The 22,155-nt window shown below is 35.0% G+C and overlaps 1 protein-coding gene across 2 annotated transcripts in view; it reads right to left on the bottom strand.

The window, feature by feature from the left end:
- The window catches only part of SLC12A2 (solute carrier family 12 member 2), a 107,530-nt gene that overhangs the window by 46,405 nt on the left and 38,970 nt on the right, over positions 1-22,155 (bottom strand). For both annotated transcript variants that reach the window (XM_043586844.1, XM_043586853.1), the window contains exons 5-10: positions 13,690-13,829; positions 11,857-11,967; positions 9,724-9,832; positions 7,062-7,189; positions 6,881-6,965; positions 3,790-3,941 (exon numbers count right to left, since the gene is read on the bottom strand). In XM_043586844.1, the coding sequence (XP_043442779.1) occupies positions 3,790-3,941; positions 6,881-6,965; positions 7,062-7,189; positions 9,724-9,832; positions 11,857-11,967; positions 13,690-13,829 (725 nt within the window). The remainder of the gene's footprint in view (positions 1-3,789; positions 3,942-6,880; positions 6,966-7,061; positions 7,190-9,723; positions 9,833-11,856; positions 11,968-13,689; positions 13,830-22,155) is intronic.

Raw genomic sequence — 22,155 nt, 5'->3', positions numbered from 1 at the left:
CAACAACGAATTCCTGAAGTGGGCTAACTATACTGTGCCCATATAGAATATTTCAAAGAGCTCAAACTGATGGGCATTTTATGGTGTGTATAATTTGTTTTCACATATTTGAGAAGAGACTATACATATATACAAAGGTAAAGGCCTGGGGCAAAACATAAACACCTACTAAATTTAAGTGAAGGGGTAGGTATAGAGGTATTCATTGCAATGCTCCTCCCACATCTTTGAAAACTGTGAAAAGACAAGACCGAGGTGGAAAATTGTCTGGAGGACTCAGGTACTGTCAACTTGACCCATCCATTATAAGTTCCACCAGTAGTGAATGATGATCATTACCTAGATTCATTACTTCCCTAGTAGAGATTTACTTTTCATTGATAGTGACCAAGACCGTGCCAACTAAGAAGGAGACAAGGAAATATGGTTTTAAGGTATTTGTGACTATTTTGCCCTTGACTGTAATTTTATACTTTAAACCAGATGTAAAGTTAGCTATAGGCATGATCCCGGGCCATAATGCATACATCTGGTTTCATGTGTTGATAATTCCACCTTGTTTCGCCTAAGTAGCTCTCCCTGTATCTTTCAAAAGACTTAGTATTAAAAATGAAGAATACATTAAAGTGGTTAAAAAAATATTAGCATTGACCGCTGTAAGCATTTCAGAGAGAAAAAAAATCTTAAATGATTTTCTATTCGGCCCTTTAGTCAAATTTTGGTAGTTAGATATATGCCACATGTTTTTCACAATCACTATGTTTCACGGTCGTTAATACTAGATTAGCAGTGCAACTCCTGTCTTTGAGGAAGGAGATTATAAAGGACAGATAAGATGGACCAGGATAAAAATAAACAGACTTGATTTCTGCTATATATACTTTTCAAATCCAAAACTGTGTGCCTGTCCATCATGACCCCAAAGTTAAGTGCAAAAACAGGAGATAAAGGAAGAAAAAAAGCAAAGTACAGAGAAAATGATACTTTGCTGGATTAAGGCAAAACAGACACAAGGATTACATATAACTATAACCTTTCATCTGTCAATTTTGAGGGAAAAATCACGTTTCCTCTTCTTCTATCACTTCTGAAGAGAGGTAAATAATGCTCCACACTTAGCATCTAGAAATGCTATCCTTCTAAAATTTGCTGAGTTTCCTATTTTCTAATTACATATTTACCCAATAACCTCTGCATTTCCCACCATTTTATGATAAAATATGAATAGCAAGGATAATGATAATGAATGTAAATAATGGTAACATCAGTGTTGTCCACAAAACATGATGGAAACAAAGATGACAAAAATAAAGGTCTTATCTCTAGTAAGAGAAAAAAAAAAGTCAAGATTTTTCTATGGGGGAAATATATGTGTATGTGTTGATGATTTGAGGTTCAAGAAAATCTTCATGAAACTGGGTTTCCTTGATTAAAGGCATATTTGCACATATAAAAAGAAAAAAAAGTAGGTGCATTCCAAGCAGAATGAAGTGCCCAAAAAAAAAAAAAAAAAAAAGGAAAAGACTAGGAGAAGCATGTGTGCATGTATATATGCAAAAATATGCAACCACATGGGTTCAGTGTGGATAGAAGGCAGTGGGACATAAGACTGGTTATGAAGGGTTTTGACTGACAGTAAAAAGGCTCACACTTTATTTACTAAGCAATGGTGAGTCACTGGTTTCAGAAGACATTAAAATGTAGAAACACATTAAGAAACCTACGACTATATATGTAAAAATCAAAATTTAAGACAAAATGATCCAAGTCATTTTTCTTCCTGAAGTATGAAAAGACAAAGACATGCACAATGGCATTATCAAGTGTGGTTTTGGGTGGATTGCATCATCAAACTCCAACTTACATGCTTGTTACTTATGTTCTGTGTACCATTCTTCATTCTCTAAATGATGAGTTTACGCTTTTACAGGATTTTTTTGTTTCACTTTACAAAGCATTTTTAAAATTTTTGAAGATTTATTTAGTTGTATAAGCAAAGCAGCTTTACATAAACCAAGCTGCTCTTTGCTTTACTGAGTCCATACTAGACTTGATAAAGACAACACACTTTTGTATTTTAAGGCAACAACACAGAAATCTGATTGGCATTTTCAGTCACTGGGCAGAGATCAACATTTGTGCCTTTCATACACAATATCAATGTCAGAACTGGCCTGGATCATTAGCTGGATATGAATACTTTCTTTCATGCCTACGACTATGCCTAGTCTTGTGACTAGAAAAAAACAAACTTCTATTATATAATTGGGTTCAATATTTCTAAACACTGAAAATGTAGACAATTGCTTGAAACCACAAAAATAAAAATAACGCCTTTAAAATGTTACATTTTATTACAAAATTTCATTATTCTACATGAAATTTATACTGTCCTAAAATACAATCATCAATTATTGTTTATTATAATTACACTAAACTGTAAAAACACCAGGAAACAAAATTTTTAGTTTTTCCTTTGATTCAGTATAATCTTCTGTTTGTAAAAACCCATATATTTTACAAAAATTTCATTTTACCTTTAGAACCTTGTAGAGATAATAATAAAAGGAAGAAGAAATGATATCCTCCAAGTTCTGGACAAGTAGTGTTATCTTTTACACAGTTCATATGTTTTAAAAGGTCACAAACTTTCAAACATCCATTAAGAACTTAATTCTGGGGGTGCCTGGGTGACTCAGTCAGTTAAGCATCTGACTCTTGATTTTGTCTCAGATCACGATCTAAGAGTTCATGAGGTCAAGCCCCATGTCAGGCTCCTCACTCACAATGCAGAACCTTCTTGGGATTCTCCCTGCCCTTCCCCTGATCTCTCTGTCTCAAAAATAAGTAAGTAAACAACAACAAAAATTTAATTCTGTTGTTCAATGGTAGTTTAGCACACTAGGACTATACGGGCCTTATCTAACTAAATAACGCTACTGATACTCATCAGTGTTTTTTTAAAAGGGATTTTATATATAAAGCAATTATGTAGACACCACTCATTAGAAAAACAAACTCATTTGAACAAATATGGATTTAAAAAACTCAAACTAACATGAAATACTTGCGCAAATCTAACAAAACACGTATAGGACTTGTATTCTGACAACTACACAATGCTGATGGAGGAAACCAAAGACCTAAATAAATGGAGTAATAGACTGTGTTCATGGATTCTAACACTCAATAGAGTGAATATGTCATTCTCCCTAAATTGATATACAAGTTTAAAGCAGTTTGTAACAAAATCCCACCAAGACTTTTTTCAGATAAACATAAGATTACTCTAGAATTTTTATAGAAAAGCAAAAAGAACTAAGATAGCTAAAACCATTTTAAAAAAGGATAAAGTGGTAGATATCAATCTACTTGACTTTAAGACTTATTATGTAACTACTCTAGTCAAGAATGTATGGTACTAGTGGATGGATAGATGCAAACATCAATAGAACACAATACAGAACCTAGAAATAGACCCAAGAAATATCACCATGTGTGGGATGCTTGTTTTCTTAAACTATACACCATACATATGTACTATATATTGTACCCTAATATAGAAGTGTTACCCTTGGGAGCCCTTTTGCTCTTGAAAAGCTTCAGATTTTACCCTTTCAAAATTTTTCTATTTGCCCAATTAGTTATCTACAGACTTTTCCAACAGATATCTGGGTAGAAAATAACAACAGCCCTCCCTTCTAAGTTAGTGCTGGAATCTCAATGCCCAAATTTGATAGCAGTCTAACCTCTACATAAATGTCTGTATAATATAAATATGATGCTCACCTGGAAATTGTTCATTAGGCCATAGGAACAAGGGCTGGTTTCACAAGATGAAAAGTCGAAGTTTAATTTGCAGGCTGCAGAAGTACAGTTTGTTAGATCTGTTACAATAGTGTCATTAACGTTCCCAGTGGCATCTCGAACAACACAAGAACCTGAAGTGCAAGGTAAAATAATAACAAGTAAGATAGCTCAAATTTATATTCATTTCAAAATTACATATATCCATAAAGCAAATTATGGTACTGAATATATACTTGTTAAAAGTACTGACATTTTCACCATTTACTTTCATAGCATTTATAGTTTACAAAGATTTACCAGTAATAGAATTTAAAAAGCATCATGATCCCCAATATTTTAATAAATCAAAACATTATTAAAAACTAGTATTTTACAAATACACGATTAAAAACCCTGCACATATGGTTGTGGAAAATGATAAGCAAAACCATTTCTAGGTCTATTTGGTAAGATGTCCTTAAGCAAATATAAACACGTTGTGTTGAAAGAGTTACAAATGGGAGAAATGTTTTCCTGCTCCAACAGGAAACATTTTATATTTGAAACATGCCAAAGATCAGATTTCAGGTAATATCAAACTTCTGTGAAGGAAAGCAATTTGAGTATCAATGAATTATAATTCTGTTTAAACCTCTGGTTCAAGTAAGTCTACCCTGATATTAAGAAAATACATGATTATTGGAGAATTGATTAAAAATAACTGTGGGGCAGAATGAACGGGTATAGGTGAAACAAGATTAACCACAGATTGTTAATTCTTGGTAATTTCATTGAAACTGGGTGATAGTTCATTAGAAAAAGCTCTCTACTCTTGTGCAAAATTGAAAACTTCTATAATACGACATTTAAAAAACTTTATTGATAAAAAAGCATTTCATTATTTGGAACAACATATGATATGTAACTATTGGCAATTACCATTCCTTAGACTTCATATATTTTTACTTTTGAAGCACTTTAGCACTCCTGTCTCATCACATATGAGGTAAAAATAATAAACAGTGTAGCCTAAAGTGAAAAACAAACCGAAACTTAAGTTTGAAAGGAAGAACATTTTAATGATTAGACAGCCTACATCAAGTCCTTTTTGTCCTCAATTTCTTCATCTAACTCTCAGAATAGTGTTTGCAAAACCATGTTTCCTTAAAGGTGCTTGTGAAACCATTTGGGTGAGGGGAGAAAAGAAGCCTGTCTACCCTTTATAAAGCATGTATGCTTTTAAGTGTTTCATATTCTCATGTTCTACATGGAAGTGATTGGGTGAAAAAAAGGTTCCATTACTTTGAACTAGTTACACAACCACTGATGTAGGCTGGTCAGGGAGAACAGACACTCCACGGGCTAATGTGGACAGAATGAAAGGAGTATGATGGCCAACAGCGTTAGGGGGTAACATACAAATAGAAACCATTTATTTGCTGTAACTATTTTCCAGTTTGAAACATAACCAGTTATATAAACCTTTCTTTAAATTAAAACTAAATTTTCTTGTGCCAAGAACTTTTAGGGGAACACAAAAATATTTTGCTAAGCTTATATATATAATTGATTTGTTTTTTCTAAATGAATTTCAGAGATTTGCGCATATACAGACTTGGAAAAATAAATGAAATCCAACTCTTTTACTAAATGTGAATTTAGCCCACCATGATAGCATTATTAGCATTTCCAATTCTTGTTTAGTGAAGTTTCAAAATTACATTTAGGCAAATTAACAGGAGAGTTTATAAAAAGAGTTTTGTCATTACTTCACAACATATCACCAAATATGGGACAAAATACAATTTTCTTGGAGTGAGCAGGTGGCTCAGTCGGTTGAGTGCCCAACTTCGGCTCACGTCATCATCTCATGGCTCATGGGAATGTCATGATCTCATGGTTTGTGGGAACAAACCCCAGATCAGGCTTTGCGTTAACAGCGCAGGGACTGCTTCAGATTCCCTGCCTCCGTCTCTCACTGCCCCTCCCCTACTCATGTTCTCTCAAAAATAAATACACATTTAAAAAAATTTTCTTACCGAAATACTATGAAAACGTTACACTGTGTGGTCTATGATTTTGGAGTTTGATTCTTCAGACTGGTATTAAACTAAACCTTTATTCTTATAATATACTTCAGAGATTTAACTGGAAAACTTGAGTCTAGACATTAAAACAAGGCTTACAATTCAAGAATATATGTGTTCTGGGTAAAGTATATAATTTCACCAAAGTGTAGTAAACGCAATACAATTTATCTATAGTTACTACATGTAAATTACAGGCAAATCAATATTTACCTTTTTTTCTGGATTAGTATGTTTTAAAGAACCTACTTTACTAACATTCTTTAAATAATTCATTATAAAACAAAACAAAATCTCTCTTTGCCAAGAAAACACTTCTTGAAATCAAGTGTCAGTTATCCTTGGTAAGGAAATCTCTAAACTTTCAGTCTTGTGCAAAACAGTGATTTAGAGACTGGTTGACCACTTAAGTCCTTTCAAGTTCTAAAATGCCATGATTTCATGAATGTAATAAAAGATTTAAAACCATTTTCATTCAATTTAGTAAGACTTCAGTAACACTTTTCATTTGATGTACTATGTCCTGTTTACCAGAATCATTTTTTTATGACAGAAAATGCCAAATGTTGTTTAAATGTCTTGAAACAATCTTCATACGTAGTAAGATTAACATGCAAATATAAAATAATGACCATAAGCAAAAATATTAAAAATTTTATAAAGATCACAAAGTAAAATTCTTACTTCTACACCATTGTATTACATTTTCTATAAACTGTAGCTCAGTGAAATTTAAGTTTGCAAATAAGACTACATAATTTTCTAATTTACTTTAATAAAAATCTTAGAGGAAAAAACAATAGAGCATCTGGTAGTTTAGCTAATGCCTATAAAACCATTACCAGTTTATTTAAAACTCTTTCTGAATTAAAATATGCAACTCTAAACCTTCTTACTGAAATACTTCTTAATTTAAAAGTTAGAAATATAAATGTCATGGAAATACTTAAAGTGTGTACATCATGAAATTTCTGAAACACATAAAAAACTATATGGTTATTTACCTACGGATACTGCAATTCCTATGTAAACCACTGTAGTAATTAAAATGGCTAAGAGTGTTCCTTTGGGTATGGCTGACTGAGGATCCTAGAAGGCAAGAAAAAAAATTTAAGTCTACCTTTAAAAATAATATACATCTACGGTTTTTTATACAGAAGTGATCCAGTACCTTGTAATACTTACTGCAAGATCACCTGAGATATTTGCTCCGGCAAGAATCCCAGTTGCGGCAGGGAAAAAGATGGCAAATACAGAAAAGAAAGTCTCTTCCTCCCGAAAATCCGGTCCAAAGTTCTCATTAAATATTTCAGCTATGGAGAACAAAATGTCTTTGGCAATTAATGGAAAGCAGATTGCACCGTTATAATTTAGGTCAAGTCTGAGCGATACATATGCACGATCCCTCGCTTTTTTTCAGTTCAAGTCACTGGTAAATTCTTGAATACCTCCTAGGTGAAGTCTGGCATTCCTCTTTTCTTATATGAGGGAACAGTTTACAATCAAAATGATGATTTGACTTCGGTCATGCCTACTAGTCCATATACCTTACTAATTATGTTTCAAGCACCTCTACCTTGATTGGTATCACTAGTCCAGATGTCAATCAAAGCATGGATAAACTTCTTAATGTCTGGGGTCAGTCAAGGAAACAAGAAAGGAGGTAGAAAAACATCATACTAACATGGAACCATTTTTTTCTTACATCTAACCTACATACTATCTGTATAGCTTTCTCTACTTCCTAGTGCTGACCTGTTTATGCTTCGATGCTGAATTATTCATCAGGCTTCCACAGAATTTTAGCTAAAGCGAACTAGGTAAAGTCCCTTTCCATTGTAACAATAATTAAAGCTTTAACTAGTCCTACTGTTTTCATCTATTATGACGGGCCTTGACAATGAAATAACCCACTAACTGTCATTTAACCATCCACCCATCCACCAGTATCTGAGTGTGTGCCATACGCCAGGTCCTCTGCTAGAGCCATCTGGTAGCTTGCTACCTTAGTAAGATGAATGGCAAGACAGCAAAGCAGTATCAGTCACCAAGAAAAAAAGTCACATTCCAAAATTTATTTAGATTTATGTACTTCAGACTGAGATAAATCTAGATATGCTACTTATACAATATTTATTACTATACTAGATAGCTATGCAATACTTTTGTAAAGTTGCCAAGGATCTGAAACACAAGGAAATGAAAACGTGGCAGTTATTTGTAGCTATTCTGAAGTCAACCTAAGTCACAAAGAGAAAATATATAATTACTAGGAATATTTTTAGAAGTAATCATCCACTCTAATTTTTAACACTTCTTTTAGAAATAAAGTTGCAAAAAGAAATGCTCAAAAAAATTTTTTTATCCTAAAAAAACACTTAAGTAAAAAATCACTTGTAATTAAAATAAATGTCACAATTTATGAGAGCATAAAATAAAGAAAAGGAACTACCTAAGTAATGCTACTGAACTTCACTTCTGGCATGCGTAGTAGACACCTGTCCTCCCAATGGAGAAGATAAAGAATTAAAAATTTTTTTTTCAACGTTTTTTCTTTATTTTTGGGACAGAGAGAAACAGAGCATGAACGGGGGAGGGGCAGAGAGAGAGGGAGACACAGCATCGGAAACAGGCTCCAGGCTCCGAGCCATCAGCCCAGAGCCTGACGCGGGGCTCGAACTCACGGACCGCGAGATCGTGACCTGGCTGAAGTCGGATGCTTAACCAACTGCGCCACCCAGGCGCCCCAAGATAAAGAATTTAAAGCCCAGCTTAGAATCAGGCATGAATACCACTCATAAAAACATATTATCACACTATCAACCCAGGACCAGAAGGCACAAATAATGGGTTGTGAAAAATGAAAAAGCATCACTGGCTCAGGTAAAATCCTTGGAACAATTCCTATCAGAAAACCACCCAGGCCAACTAAGTCAGTGTCTGATATAAGCCAAACCAGTGCTACTCACAAATGTTCTAAGGTCTGTATGTTATCAGTGAGTTTACACCAGGGTGTAGACCAACTAGGGGTCTAGGTTGCACAATTTGGGTCAGCTGATTTTTGTTCCCAGTAAGACTTCGTGAAGGAAGAAATGCATTGATGTACATTCTATATCTTTTCACAGATCTGTGTGAGCAGCAATTCTGCAGTATAAAAGCTACGTCTGTTCCTCTAGGGCTGCAAAACCAGGAATTTTGATGAACTGAAGACAAGTCTATTTATTACCCTAAGTGGTGAGCCTCTATGACGCTGACGCAACAATTGTTTCCTGCTCCATTTTACCCTGTGGAGACAGGATGGATGGGTTGATCCAGTAGGTGGGGAGTTGGGGTGGAGGGGGCAGTACAGAGAGACACTTTGGGGAATAACAAATGACAATTTCATCAATCAGATGCAGAATGAAAAGGGTTACAGAGGTGAAAACTGTGGAAAAGTCTCACAAATTCTAATGACGACTGTAGAAAAACTCAAGTTGCAATTACACCAAGAAATGAATGTTTCTTTCACAGGTTTAGGCACTTTGGGTTGTGAAGAATGAAAAAGCCATGCGAAAACACAAGTTACCACTTCAGTTACAAACTCCCTAAATTATAAAGAACAAAAGCACCTTTCCTCAGTAGCACTGATTTTTCTACATTCTATTACCTTTTGTTGCTAATAATGAAAAACCAAAGGGTTAAATAAAAGTGGTATTTTACTCTGTAATATACATAAAGGAGACAATACTAAATTGGAGTAACTATACTAAAATCAATTCTATTACAAAGAACCTAAAATATACTCATCTTGTTTACTAACGGAATGTTATAATAAGCACCTTTAAAATTTTTTTTTTTTTTTACTTACATTTATAACCAAAGAAACCTTTGGGCTTCTTGCTGTCCAATGGGATGAATGTTCCTATGACGAAATCAGCAATAGCAAGAAGTAGAATCACCAAAAGAACAATCTGAGCCTAGAAATTTCAAATATTAAAAATCAAAATCAAATCTCTCATGTCTATACACTGATTCACTTTCACTACCATATAACTTGCATGAGGGAAAGGATTTCTGTCTTGTTTTCCCAGAGCTTCAAACAGTACTAAGCACAAAGCAAGTGCTCAAAAAATAATTTTTATTTTTAATTTTTTTAAACGTTTATTTTTGAGACAGTGTGAGAGTGTGAGCAGGAGAGGGGCAGGGAGAGGAGACACGGAATCCGAAGCAGGCTCCAGGCTGTCAGCACAGAGCCCAACGTGGGACTCGAACTCACAAACTGTGAGACCATGACCTGAGCTGAAGTCAGACACTTAACCAAATGGGCCACCCAGGCGCCCCTCAATAAACTTTTATTAAATGAAAAATCTTTGAATAACTATCCAAAAATGTTCAATATGCTCGGAAGAAAATGGATAGCAAACGTAGAACCAGCCCATGTATTTCTGAAATTAAAGATGTGCATGCCCTCCAGTAAATCATAAAGCACTATAAATTCCACAATCTGTAGGCTTTTCATCCTTTGTGGTTATTTACTGCCCCCTCCACCTTAAGTACAATGTTGACGTGGGGAACACATCTGTTACAAACACAAGTTTTACACCAAGTTCAAAGACAATGCTGAATGTGTGACACCTGTAGGAAAAGACGAAGAAAAAGTACAGAAAGAAGACAATATCCAGGAGGAGGATCTAAGTAGCAATGGGTCTGGGGGAACAATCTATGAGAACGACCCCTCCTCCTGCACTCTTTCTGTTTTGTTTTTGTGAGGTGTAACTGACGTGTAACAACGTTTTAGTTTCCTGGGTACCATGCAATGATTCAGTATTTATATACATAAATTGTGAAATGACCAGAATAAGTCTAGTTAATATCCTTGACCAGAGTTAAAAATTTGTCTTTTCCTGTGATGAGAACTTTTAAGATATACTCTCTTAAAAAAGCAACTTTCAAATATGCAGTAGAGTTAACTATAGTCACCATGCAGTACATGACATCCCTATGACATTTATTTTAGAACTGCAATTTTATACATTTGACTCTGTTTACTATTTTGCCCCCTACCCTCACCTTTCCTCCTCCAATCTTAACCTCCCAATAAAGTGGAGCAGATACTCCAGAAAACCTGTGTCATCTGTGGTAAGAAAAACTGCTTGAATGAGAATCATGTCCCAGGTAGTATGAAATTCTATTATTTTCAGTAAAGTCAACTGGTTAAATGTGTAAGTAAATGATTTAATTTTATACTAATGATTTAAGAAAATAACCCTTATTCTTTACAGTTTTCCTAATTTTTGATCTGGTAAACATTATCATGGCTCATATATAGCACAGATGTGTGATCTTACATGACTTAAAAAAGGAAACAAGAAGAAACCTAAAAGGACTTAGAGATCCTCAGCAGCATCTGTGTGGATGTGCATCAGTCAGGAAAATAGAGTTGTGCTGAGGAATATTTTCTCAAAGGTACAGAAATAATTCCAGATGCCCTGCCTACATGTTAACATGTGACTTCACCAATTCTTCCCAGTAACAGTGCCCCTGGCTTAGGTAGTTGGGATTTCTGAGAGTTCAATCGCAAGGAACAAGATTAAGTTTTCTGATCTCTATGGGCACTAGTTTGAAGTTTATTGCCCCTGTGTTAATTTTCGAAGTTGAACTTTTAAATAAATTACAAAGCCAAGAGTTTAATTTGGGCTCCTAACATACTGACCAGAGTGATTCTAAAGAATGTAAATTAAGATTAGGGGAAGGGATGGAAGGTAGGAAGTCAAAAGTTAGAAAGTACTGGGTTTAAGTGGATGCTGAAATGACTGTTATCTCCAAATATTCCTTACCTTGTCAGATAGAAGATAACCTGATACATAAATTTCCCTGAAAATGGCCACTTAAGGAATCTTCAAAATCTAAGTATATTACCACACTTAACAGTGGTCCCTAATAAGTTCTAAAAGTTGACCTAATAAATATGTACAGATATTCCAATGATGTCATTGCTTACTTTTGCTTCCCACTCCATTCCAGCTACCGAGATACCTAGAAGGATCACCACTGTAATGGCTCCAATAATTCGGATATCATTGATTTCATCTATCATAAGTATGGAATGTTCCTAGAAGAAGAGAATTATAAATGTAATGTACAATATTAGTTACTGAAGTAAACTATTTAATTCTTTTTTGAAACATTTCAGAGACATGACAACACCTTACATGAAAAAGTTAGATAAATGACTATGGAATGAATAGGGAGGCCTAAGGAAAAGGAATAAATAACTATGTACTATTGAGGTATCATACAATTATCTCAAGATATCAAAAATATGATCAAATTAATAATGCTGTATTTAATACAGATTCCATAAATCAAAAATGAAATTGGTAACAAGCAAATAAAAATCATAGTATGTCAAAGCAGTACCAACAGGATTTTTTCAAGAAATATATTTTGTATTCACTGTGATTAGCCAAGTCATGCTTTTGAAAATGGTCTTTTATACTGTCTAAGAAATGAATACATTTTTGGCCAAAATCACACTCTTTCCACTCTACAAGTAAAAATGTTTGTGGTTTAATTTCAATGACATTAAAAACAGGCTAACAAATTAAATAATGTAAAAACAGGAATTCATAATAGTTACATTGCTTGCTTTCTTATAGCCCTTGCTTTTCTCCATCCCTTTGGCCTATACAAAGAAGGTCAATGCCAATGTAAGTCTCAGTCCTCCTCAGATTTTACACTTCCTACTGTACTGCATAGAGTTACAGCCTAACCTAACATGAACAACTACAGGTATCTCTCAAGGTTCTTCTCATTTAAATATGCCAAATCCTATTTCGCTTGGACTGCTTTAACTACACACATCCCAATGCCTTTTTTAAACAAATGCTCTCCTAAACTCCAGAGCAGTATTATCAACTACTTCCTGGCCAGCTCTACTGGGATGTAACTCAGGTTCCTCAAATTAGACATCCCAAATTAAACTGCCTTGTGTTGCTATTTCGAAGTGAAGGCCATTATCCTCCATTTGAATCACCGACTGAGAAATCTGTATATAAACCTGAAAATCCTTTCTCTTTCTCTAATTTCCCATAAGCCCAATAATCATCAAGTCCACTCATTCAACATTTAAAAAAATCTTTCCAGTTCACTACACTTCTCCAGCCTCACTGGTCACTGTTTGAACGTATGCCAGCATCCCTCTCCCAGGATAGCTGCAATCTTCTAAATGGTCTCCCTCTCCACCTGTGATCCCTCAGATCCATTCTCTACTCGAGGGCCAGGGGTTTCTTTAGGCACCAATCTGATCACATCCCAGCCCCTAACTCTGATCAAGATTAAGACCACAATTTAACAGCAAACAACACCTTTCCTGATTTGACCCTTTTTTTCCTCTCTTTAGTTTTAAATCTTTGTGCTCTAGTCATAAAGAAATATTTACAGGGTTTTTGTTTTGTTTTGTTTTTTCAACAAACCATACTCTTCCAGGCCTTTGTTTCCTTTTCTTCCCTATTCCCTTCATACGATGCCCCATTCCTCTGACCTGCCTGCTAACACCTAGACTCCCATCTCTGGAAAACTCTTCCTTACACTCCTGTGCTACCCCCTTTCATGGACATAGGTTAAGTGATTACCCTTTGTGTTGCCAAGGTCTCCTACAACTACCCACTTGTGACATCGTATCGTCATTATTTTCTTTGTCTATCTTCCACACTAAACTTCTTGAAGGACGTATTTTGCGTCCAGGACAGCTTTCCTAGCATCTAACATGGGGAGTGGTACATAACCCCCTCAATAAACATTTGGGAAACCAACATCTAAAAGGGGAAATTACCTTAAGCAGCTCCACCACAGTTTCTGCAAATCCAACCACATACATAGCAACTGCAACAGCATTGGCAAAAGCGAAGATGAGGCCAATTGCGCCACCAAATTCTGGCCCTAGACTTCTAGATATTAAATAATACGCTCCTCCTAAAAGAAAGAACAAAAAAAGTAGTAAAGTTAGGATTTTAAATGTCAAACAATCCTTTTAATTTCACAAGAATTCAGAAAGCACATGCCTCCCGTAAGCACAGCAGTTAAATTAACGAGCAAGTGGGTGAGCATATTTTCAGGAAGAAACAAAAGAATTCTTAACAACCCACTTCATTCATTAACAGTTCTCAACATCCAGAGAATTCTGCCTGTATCAAATATAAAATCATCCAGCTATTTAAATCCTTATTTTCTCTTCTAAAGCTTAGACTAAAACGGGCAACAGCCTTCTGCTCAGATTCACAGATACCAAGATCATCTCCCGATGGTTTTCTAAGTAGTGCTTTTAATGTTAATGTAACTTTCAAAATCACAGTTGAGATTATTTCAGTTACTTAAATTAATATGGGAATTTGTTGGTAATGTGAATATTAAGACTAAGCAAACTTCATAAGAAAATTTCACAAGAAACTGCAAAGAAGCATATGGTGGTCTCCTAAATAGATACAGTTTATATTTTAATAAATCCAGCCTAAATGCAATAGTCAACAAGGACATTAAATGAACTATCATGAATCAAGTGTTTTTCTAACCTAAATATTAACCAGTATTATGATTTTGAGTCAATCTAATGCTTAGCTCTAAGAATTCTTCTAAAATTCTAATTTATTTATGGCCTCTAGGTAATTATCAAACTTAGTTTTAATAATAATGAAGTTACATGAAGTTATATACATTTTCTCTTAGATACTAATGAACTGTTTAGTTCATAAGACCATATAATGAAATGCCTTTTAATAGTTGAACATTTCTCCTATTCTTCTAGTATAATGAAGACAAATACAAAAAAAAAATCCTATCGTTTAATAAAGTACTAAATACACAAACTTCATTTTGGACATACCTATAATAGGTCTTATAGTTAATTCTATCAATTCTCTCAAAAAAAATATTCTACACTTTATTTTTTTTTTTATTTTATTTTTTTTTAATTTTTTTTTTTTCAACGTTTATTTATTTTTGGGACAGAGAGAGACAGAGCATGAACGGGAGAGGGGCAGAGAGAGAGGGAGACACAGAATCGGAAGCAGGTCCAGGCTCTGAGCCATCAGCCCAGAGCCTGACGCGGGGCTCGAACTCACGGACCGCGAGATCGTGACCTGGCTGAAGTCGGACACTTAACCGACTGCGCCACCCAGGCGCCCCAAAAAATATTCTACACTTTAAATCCATCCACCCCAAACTTCCTTAGTTACTTATTTTACCAATTAATCATTTTCACCACCTTGGAAATCTTGGGGAAAAAAACAACAACAACCTAATCCTATGTATTGATTGGTCTTATGTATTTTTTTTAACTCATGTTTATTTTTTAATTTTTTAAAATGTTTATTTTTGAGAGAGACAGAGAGCAAGCAGGGGAGGGGTAGAGAGAGACAGAGACACAGAATCTGAAGCAGGCTCCAAGCTCTGAGCTGTTAGCACAGAGCCGGACATGGGCCTCGAACCCGTGAACTGTGAAATCATGACCTGAGCCAAAGTTGTATGCTTACCTGACTGAGCCACCCAGGTGCTCCTGGTTTTATGGTTTTTAATCAGATGAAATTACTTAAAAATCTCCCAGAAATATTTTTGAATACTAAAAAGTTCTAATAGACTTATATAAGGACAGTTTTTTATATCAAATAAAGATCTTAGTGTAAGACTAAATCATAATCTAATTAATCACAGGAAAATTCCTAGAATACTCTAATTATCAAGCCTATATTTAACATATGTTCTCAAAATTGATTTAAACTATTTTTGTTTAATGCCAATACCAACAATGAATTACATATTATTTATCCTGATTTCATAAATGAGAAAATTAAGTCACCATGAAAAGTTAACTGAAATCAACAATGACTCATGGGTTTCAACAGCTGACAATATAAATTTTAAAATGAGAAACATAACCAACAGGACCTGTAAAAGCAAAGAATTCATCCATCATATGCTTTATAGTTATGATTTCAAGTCTTTCTATTACAAAGAAGAAAAAATATGTATCTTCAGGTGCATTCAATATGCGGGAACAATGAGAGGGGGAAATTCACCTCAGGAATGATGAATAAAGGTAGGCAAATTCTGACATTCCAGAACTGTATTTTATCTTTTACAAATTAAGATGTGTAAACCTTAAAGTTTCATACCGGTTTTGTTAATTTTTAAAAGATTTGTATTTTTTCCAAGAATCTAAGAAGAGCAAATGGATAATAGAAAACAAAAGAGCAGCTGCTGTTCTCCTTACACTTTTACTCCTGATGTAAATGTTCTCTGCCCCGTTTCTTTCACTTCCACTCTTGCTTCCTAGAGGAAACCAGTTTTAAAAGCTGTTTTCCTTTTTTTTTGTTTTCATTAGCATCAAAAGATAGTATTAAAGACCTACTACTCTCAGCCTGGTATTTTACTAATTGGCATAAAGTACGTATTTATCTTCAATTTAAATTTGCTTTGTTAAAAATTACACATTCTGGGGTGCCTGGGCGGCTCAATAGGTTGAGTCTCCAACTCCTTATTGTGGCTCAGGTCATAGTCTCACAGTCATGAGATTGAGCTGTATGCGGGGCTCCATTCTAAGTATGGAGCCTGCTTAAGATTCTCCTTCTGTCTCCCTCTGCCTCTCCCCCGCTCGCACTCTTTCAAGAAAAAAAAAAAAAAAAAGAGAGAGATTCAAAAAACTATATAATTTGTGATAGTAATAGAATAATGGAAGAAAACCATATAACCATTTCAGAAGATGTAGGAAATACATGGCAAAATTCAATATCCAACCATGAACAAATATTCTCAGCAATTTAGAAATAGAACTTCCTCAATCTGACAAACGACATCTTCAAAAACCCCACTAACAACTTCTTAGTTGTGATATACTGCACTCATTCCATTTAAGACTGAGAACAAGGTAATGATATCTATTCTCACGACTTCAATTAAACACTGTAGTGGAACTCCTAGCTAATTCAACAAAAGAAAGAAAAAAATCCTAAAAATTGTTAAGACAAAGTGTAAGCCATGTCTATTAACTGATGATACGTCTGTTTATGTTTAGCCAGATCACAGACTACTGGGACTAAAATACAACAAGTCTATTTTATTTCTATGTATAAGAAACAAGAAAAATGGAAAATAAAATTTACAAATACCATTTGACACAAAGGACATGAAACATGTAAGGGCAAAGTTAATAATGTATATGCGAGACATCTATACAGAAAAATACAAAACAATGCTATCAGAAACAACAGATCTAAATATATGGATATACCATTTTCATCAACTGTAAGATTCAATACTGTTAACATAACCATTCTTCCCAAAAAAATTTAAAAAAAATTTTAATGTTTATTTATTATTGAGGGAAAGACACAGAGCATGAGCAGGGGAGAGGCTGAGAGATTGAGAGACACAGAATCTGAAGCAGGTTCCAGGCTCTGAGCTGTCAGCACAGAGCCCGACGCAGGGCTTGAACTCACAAATCGCGAGATCATGACCTAAGCCGAAATCGGACACTTAACCGGCTGAGCCACCCAGATGTCCTCCAAAAAGATTTTTTTTTTAATGATTTTTAAGTTTATTTTGAGAGAGAGAGTGAGAAAGGCATACAGAGAGGGGCAGAAAGAAAATCCCAAGTAGGCTCTGTGATGTCAGTGCAGAGCCGGATGAAGGTTTGGGTGTCACAAACAACGAGGTCACAGAGTATGAGATCATGACTTGAGCCAAACCCAAGAGTCAGATGCTTAACCAAACGAGCCACCCAGGCACCCCCCAAAATATTTTTAAGGCTGAAATCCCAAAGCCCCACTAAGATTTTATTTTATTTTATTTTTTTACTATTTAGCAGAAAACACCTAATTCAAAAATTTATGTAAAAATGCAAACGACCTAAAAGAGCCAAAACAATCTTAAAAAAGAAAACCAAATTTGGAAGTCTCTGAAATTATAAAGCTAAGCAATCAATACTAACTAGCATAATAGGAGAAACAAAACTTATCACTGAAATAGCATATAGTCTAGACAAAAACACAATACGTTTTTCAACAATGGCACAAAAATTAATTCAACAGAGGAAAGATAGGTCGTTTCAAAAAATGGTGCAGGAACAAGTGGATACGTACACAGTGGGGTAGCAAGAGGAGAAAACCACAACCTCTGTCGCACTATTAAAAAATTCCTTTGATACTACTAATAGTCAAAACCTAAGCTACTATAAAGATTCTAAATAAAACAAAGAAGAATATCTTTAAGACCTTGGGATAAGCCAAAGATTTCAGGCCAGTAGATAAAAGCTGTACACGAAAACACAAGAATCTGGATTTCATCAAAATAGTAAACTTCTACACTCTGAAACATAGCATTAAAAAAATTATAAAAATGTAGAGGCAAGTCAAAAACTGGGGGGGGGAGGGGCGCCTGGGTGGCGCAGTCGGTTAAGCGTCCGACTTCAACCAGGTCATGATCTCGCGGTCCGTGAGTTCGAGCCCCGCGTCAGGCTCTGGGCTGATGGCTCAGAGCCTGGAGCCTGTTTCCGATTCTGTGTCTCCCTCTCTCTCTCTGCCCCTCCCCTGTTCATGCTCTGTCTCTCTCTGTCCCAAAAATAAATAAACATTGAAAAAAAAAAATTAAAAAAAAAAAACAAAACTGGGGGGGGAAACCCATAATACAGATGTTAGACAAATCACTTGTATTCAGAATATATTTACAAACTCCTACAAATAAAAAAAGATAACACAATTTAAATATTGGCAAAAGATTTGAATACATTACAAAAGAAGATATACAAGTGGTCATAAGCACATGAAAAGATGCTTACCATAATTAATTATCTACAAGAATAGCTATAATTAAAAATACGTAACAAGTGTTGGCAGTAACATGGAAAACTTAAGTCTCATATATTCATGGTAGTATAAAATGGTAAAACCACTTTGGAAAACTATTTGGCAATTTCTTAGAAATAAGACATACAAATACCCCATGAATCAACAAATCCACTCATAATCTCCCAACATGAATAAAAACATAGACATCGACACAGACTTGTCTAAGAATATTCTTGTCAAGCTTATTCATAATAGCCTCACACTAAAAATAACCCAAATGTCCAACAATAGGAACTAAATAAACAAATTATTGTTACTACAAATGTACAGTCATAAAACAGAGTAATATACAGTAAAATGTATGTAGTAAAATACTACACTACAGCAAACTACTAACATATAGAACGACATGGATGAATTCTAAAAATATTATATTGAGGTATGACACAAAAAGAGTACCTTTTAGGTAAGAAAAGCCCACCCTGGGCTAGAGGTGAGGGAATGATTATAAAGGAAGTTTCCAGTATGATAAAAATACTTTGTATTCTGATTGAGCTAGGTTTATATACTTACCAAAACTCACAGAACTGTAAACCTAAAATCTACATTTCACTATGTGTGAATTTTACTTCAATAATATTGTTCTAATAAATTGTAAATCTACTTTCAACAATTATCATTTTAAAACTTAAAAAGTATACCCTAGTCAAAATGATATAGCAAAAAATCTTCACGCATGTTAGACTTCGAGAGAAGATTAAATGGATCCCAAGCAAGTTCATCAGCTCACTGATTACAACAAAAGGAGTCAAAAGTTACCTTTAAGATGAACCATGTGTTAAAGTTGTTTTTAAAAGGCACTTACATTCATCTATACATCTTTCCGTAAAAAACAAAGAACCCAACCCTAATTCAGGATGAGCACGGGACACCTGCAAAATGAAGGGACAGACTGGTGACCCAAATTTTTCATCACCACCTAGCACCCTCCCTCCTCTCCATTCACTTCTGTGGTTGCTGAAGTGTAAGCTCACGGAATCCTAGTACTATAAGGCAACTCACAGGTCATTAAGCCAAACCCCTCATTTTACAGGAGTACACAGAGATTCAGAGAGGTCAGTGAGTATAATAGGTGACTGGTAAAGCAATGAAAAGACCAAAGTGATCTGCTATTTCGTCCCACAAGTAAAATCAACACTAAAAGACTGCCTATTACTATTAAGAATTAATTTAAAACTCCATGGAAAAAAACAAAACTCTATTACAATTGTACTTTAAACTGAGGCAAAACACTAAAAATCTTTTCCTCGGCTTTTACCTGAAATAAAAAATTTCATGAATGATAAACGGGTAACAAAGGTTTTTGCAAAGTATCCAACATTTTACAAGAAACCGACCTTATCCTGTTTCTTTTTTTAAACAGGAGTCATTGGATTTGATACCTCACTTCCCAGTGAAGTATCTTGCCAATTTTTGTCGTAACGCATTAATCAACGATTACCTTAGCTTTTGCTGATACGAAACATAAAAATGAAAAACCCATAATTAACCAATGTGCATGTGCATGGGCATGTGCATGGTAAGGAGCAATTTTTGACTAGGACCACATTTACTAATCCATCTTTGTAGAAAGTGGAATTACCAGATACAGCTATTATGAAACTATTATGAACATTCAGAACAAATGAATTCAACACAAATTATATAGAATCTTCAAAACTAAAGTACACAGAGACAAAAAACCCCACAAAACTACAGGCAGGAAGGGAGGAGCAGTACTTAACTATCTTTTGAACACGCACTCTGGATGTCTTACTACCAATTATGCCACAAAACAGACATTTCTTAAACCACACATGGCTCTTAAAAGTTCTCATCACAAGGGAAATAACATGTTTTTCTTCTTTTTCCCTTCTATCTGTACGAGATGATAGATGTTAACTAAACTTATTGTGGCAACTAATTCACAATACCATGTAAGTCCACTCATTATGCTGTAAGATCTAAACTTCTTCAGTACTGTATTGTCATTACATCTCAAACTCTAAGAAAATAAAAGCTACACATGGCTCAGTTTAGCACTGCATGACTCTTTTTACCTGCGAGCAAGGACTAAATGTTGTTCATTAATGTGAAAGGTATTTTAATATTTAGAAACACCAACAAACCTGTCCAAGTCCAGTTAATTTCTTCTGAACTATTACACTTTCTTTTGTTGTAACTAGTGCTCTTCCCTGGATAAAAATTGCACAAGAAATCTTATTGTCCAAAATGATGTTAAAGTATCAGTCAACAAGTGATCATCCTCAGTGCCTCAGGTACAAGACTGAACAAAATCAAATTTTGACCCAAGTTTTCTATTAAAATGAACTGCTTTCAAAGAGGAGCTTCAAAGTAATTCGATGTAAAATACAAACTAATTCAACTATGAGGTAGAAAAACAATCCCATATAAAATTTGAAGGGTAATGGACTCAGTTAAAACAAAAGCTAATTTAACAAGGTGACACTGTGATGGGTTAATTTTATGTATCAACTTGCCTAGCCCTGGTGCCCAGACATGAGAGCAAACATTATACTCTGAACGTTTCTGTGAGGGTATTTTTATTTCATTATTGTTTTTAAAGTTTATTTATTTTGAGGCAGAAAGACAGTGTGAGCCGGGGAGGGGCAGAGAGGGGGAGAGAATCCCAAGCAGGATCCAGTCAGTCAACATGGAGCCAGATACGGGGCTTGACCTCACCAACTCTGAGATCACGACCTAAGCCAAACCAAGAGTGAGATGCTTAACCAACTGAGCTACCAGGCAGCCTGTGTGAGGGTGTTTTTAGAGGAGATTTACATTTAATTGGTGGAATGTAAATAAAGCAGTTTGCCCACCATAATGTGGGTGGGTCTCATTCCATCAGCTGAAGGCCTGAATGGAACAAAAACAAACCTCTCTGTAGCAAGAGGGAGTTCTGCAGGAGACAGCCTTCAGACATCAACTGAGAACACCTTGTCTCTGGGTCTCCAGACTGCTGACCTACCCTGCAGGTCTTAGATTTCCCAGCCTCCATTATTACGTGAATCAAGTCCTTCAAATACGTCTTTCTAGACACAGACACAAACACACCTTATTGGTTCTGTTTCTCTGGACACCCCAACTACAAAAGTATTACAAGGTAAATATACAGAAATCCATCATATTTCCATATACCAGCAAGAAACAGTAAGAAACTAAATCTTACAATAGCACAAAAACCAGGAAATACTAAAAAATATCCTCAAAATCTGTGTACTAAAACTTTAAGAACTAGAGATAAAGCATATTTATGAAATGAGAGCCCTAACAGTTGTTAATTCTCCCCAAGCTGAACTCTATACTGAACCCAAGTTCATCTAAATTCCAGCAAGACAGTTCTCAAAAATTGACAAGATAATTCTAAAATATATAAGGAAAGGCAAGAGAACTAGCCAAGA

This window comes from Prionailurus bengalensis, chromosome A1 (genome assembly GCF_016509475.1).
Source record: "Prionailurus bengalensis isolate Pbe53 chromosome A1, Fcat_Pben_1.1_paternal_pri, whole genome shotgun sequence".
Lineage (NCBI taxonomy): Eukaryota > Metazoa > Chordata > Mammalia > Carnivora > Felidae > Prionailurus > Prionailurus bengalensis.
Note: the sequence above shows the minus strand (reverse complement) of the source record. Positions and strands in the feature narration are given on the sequence as shown.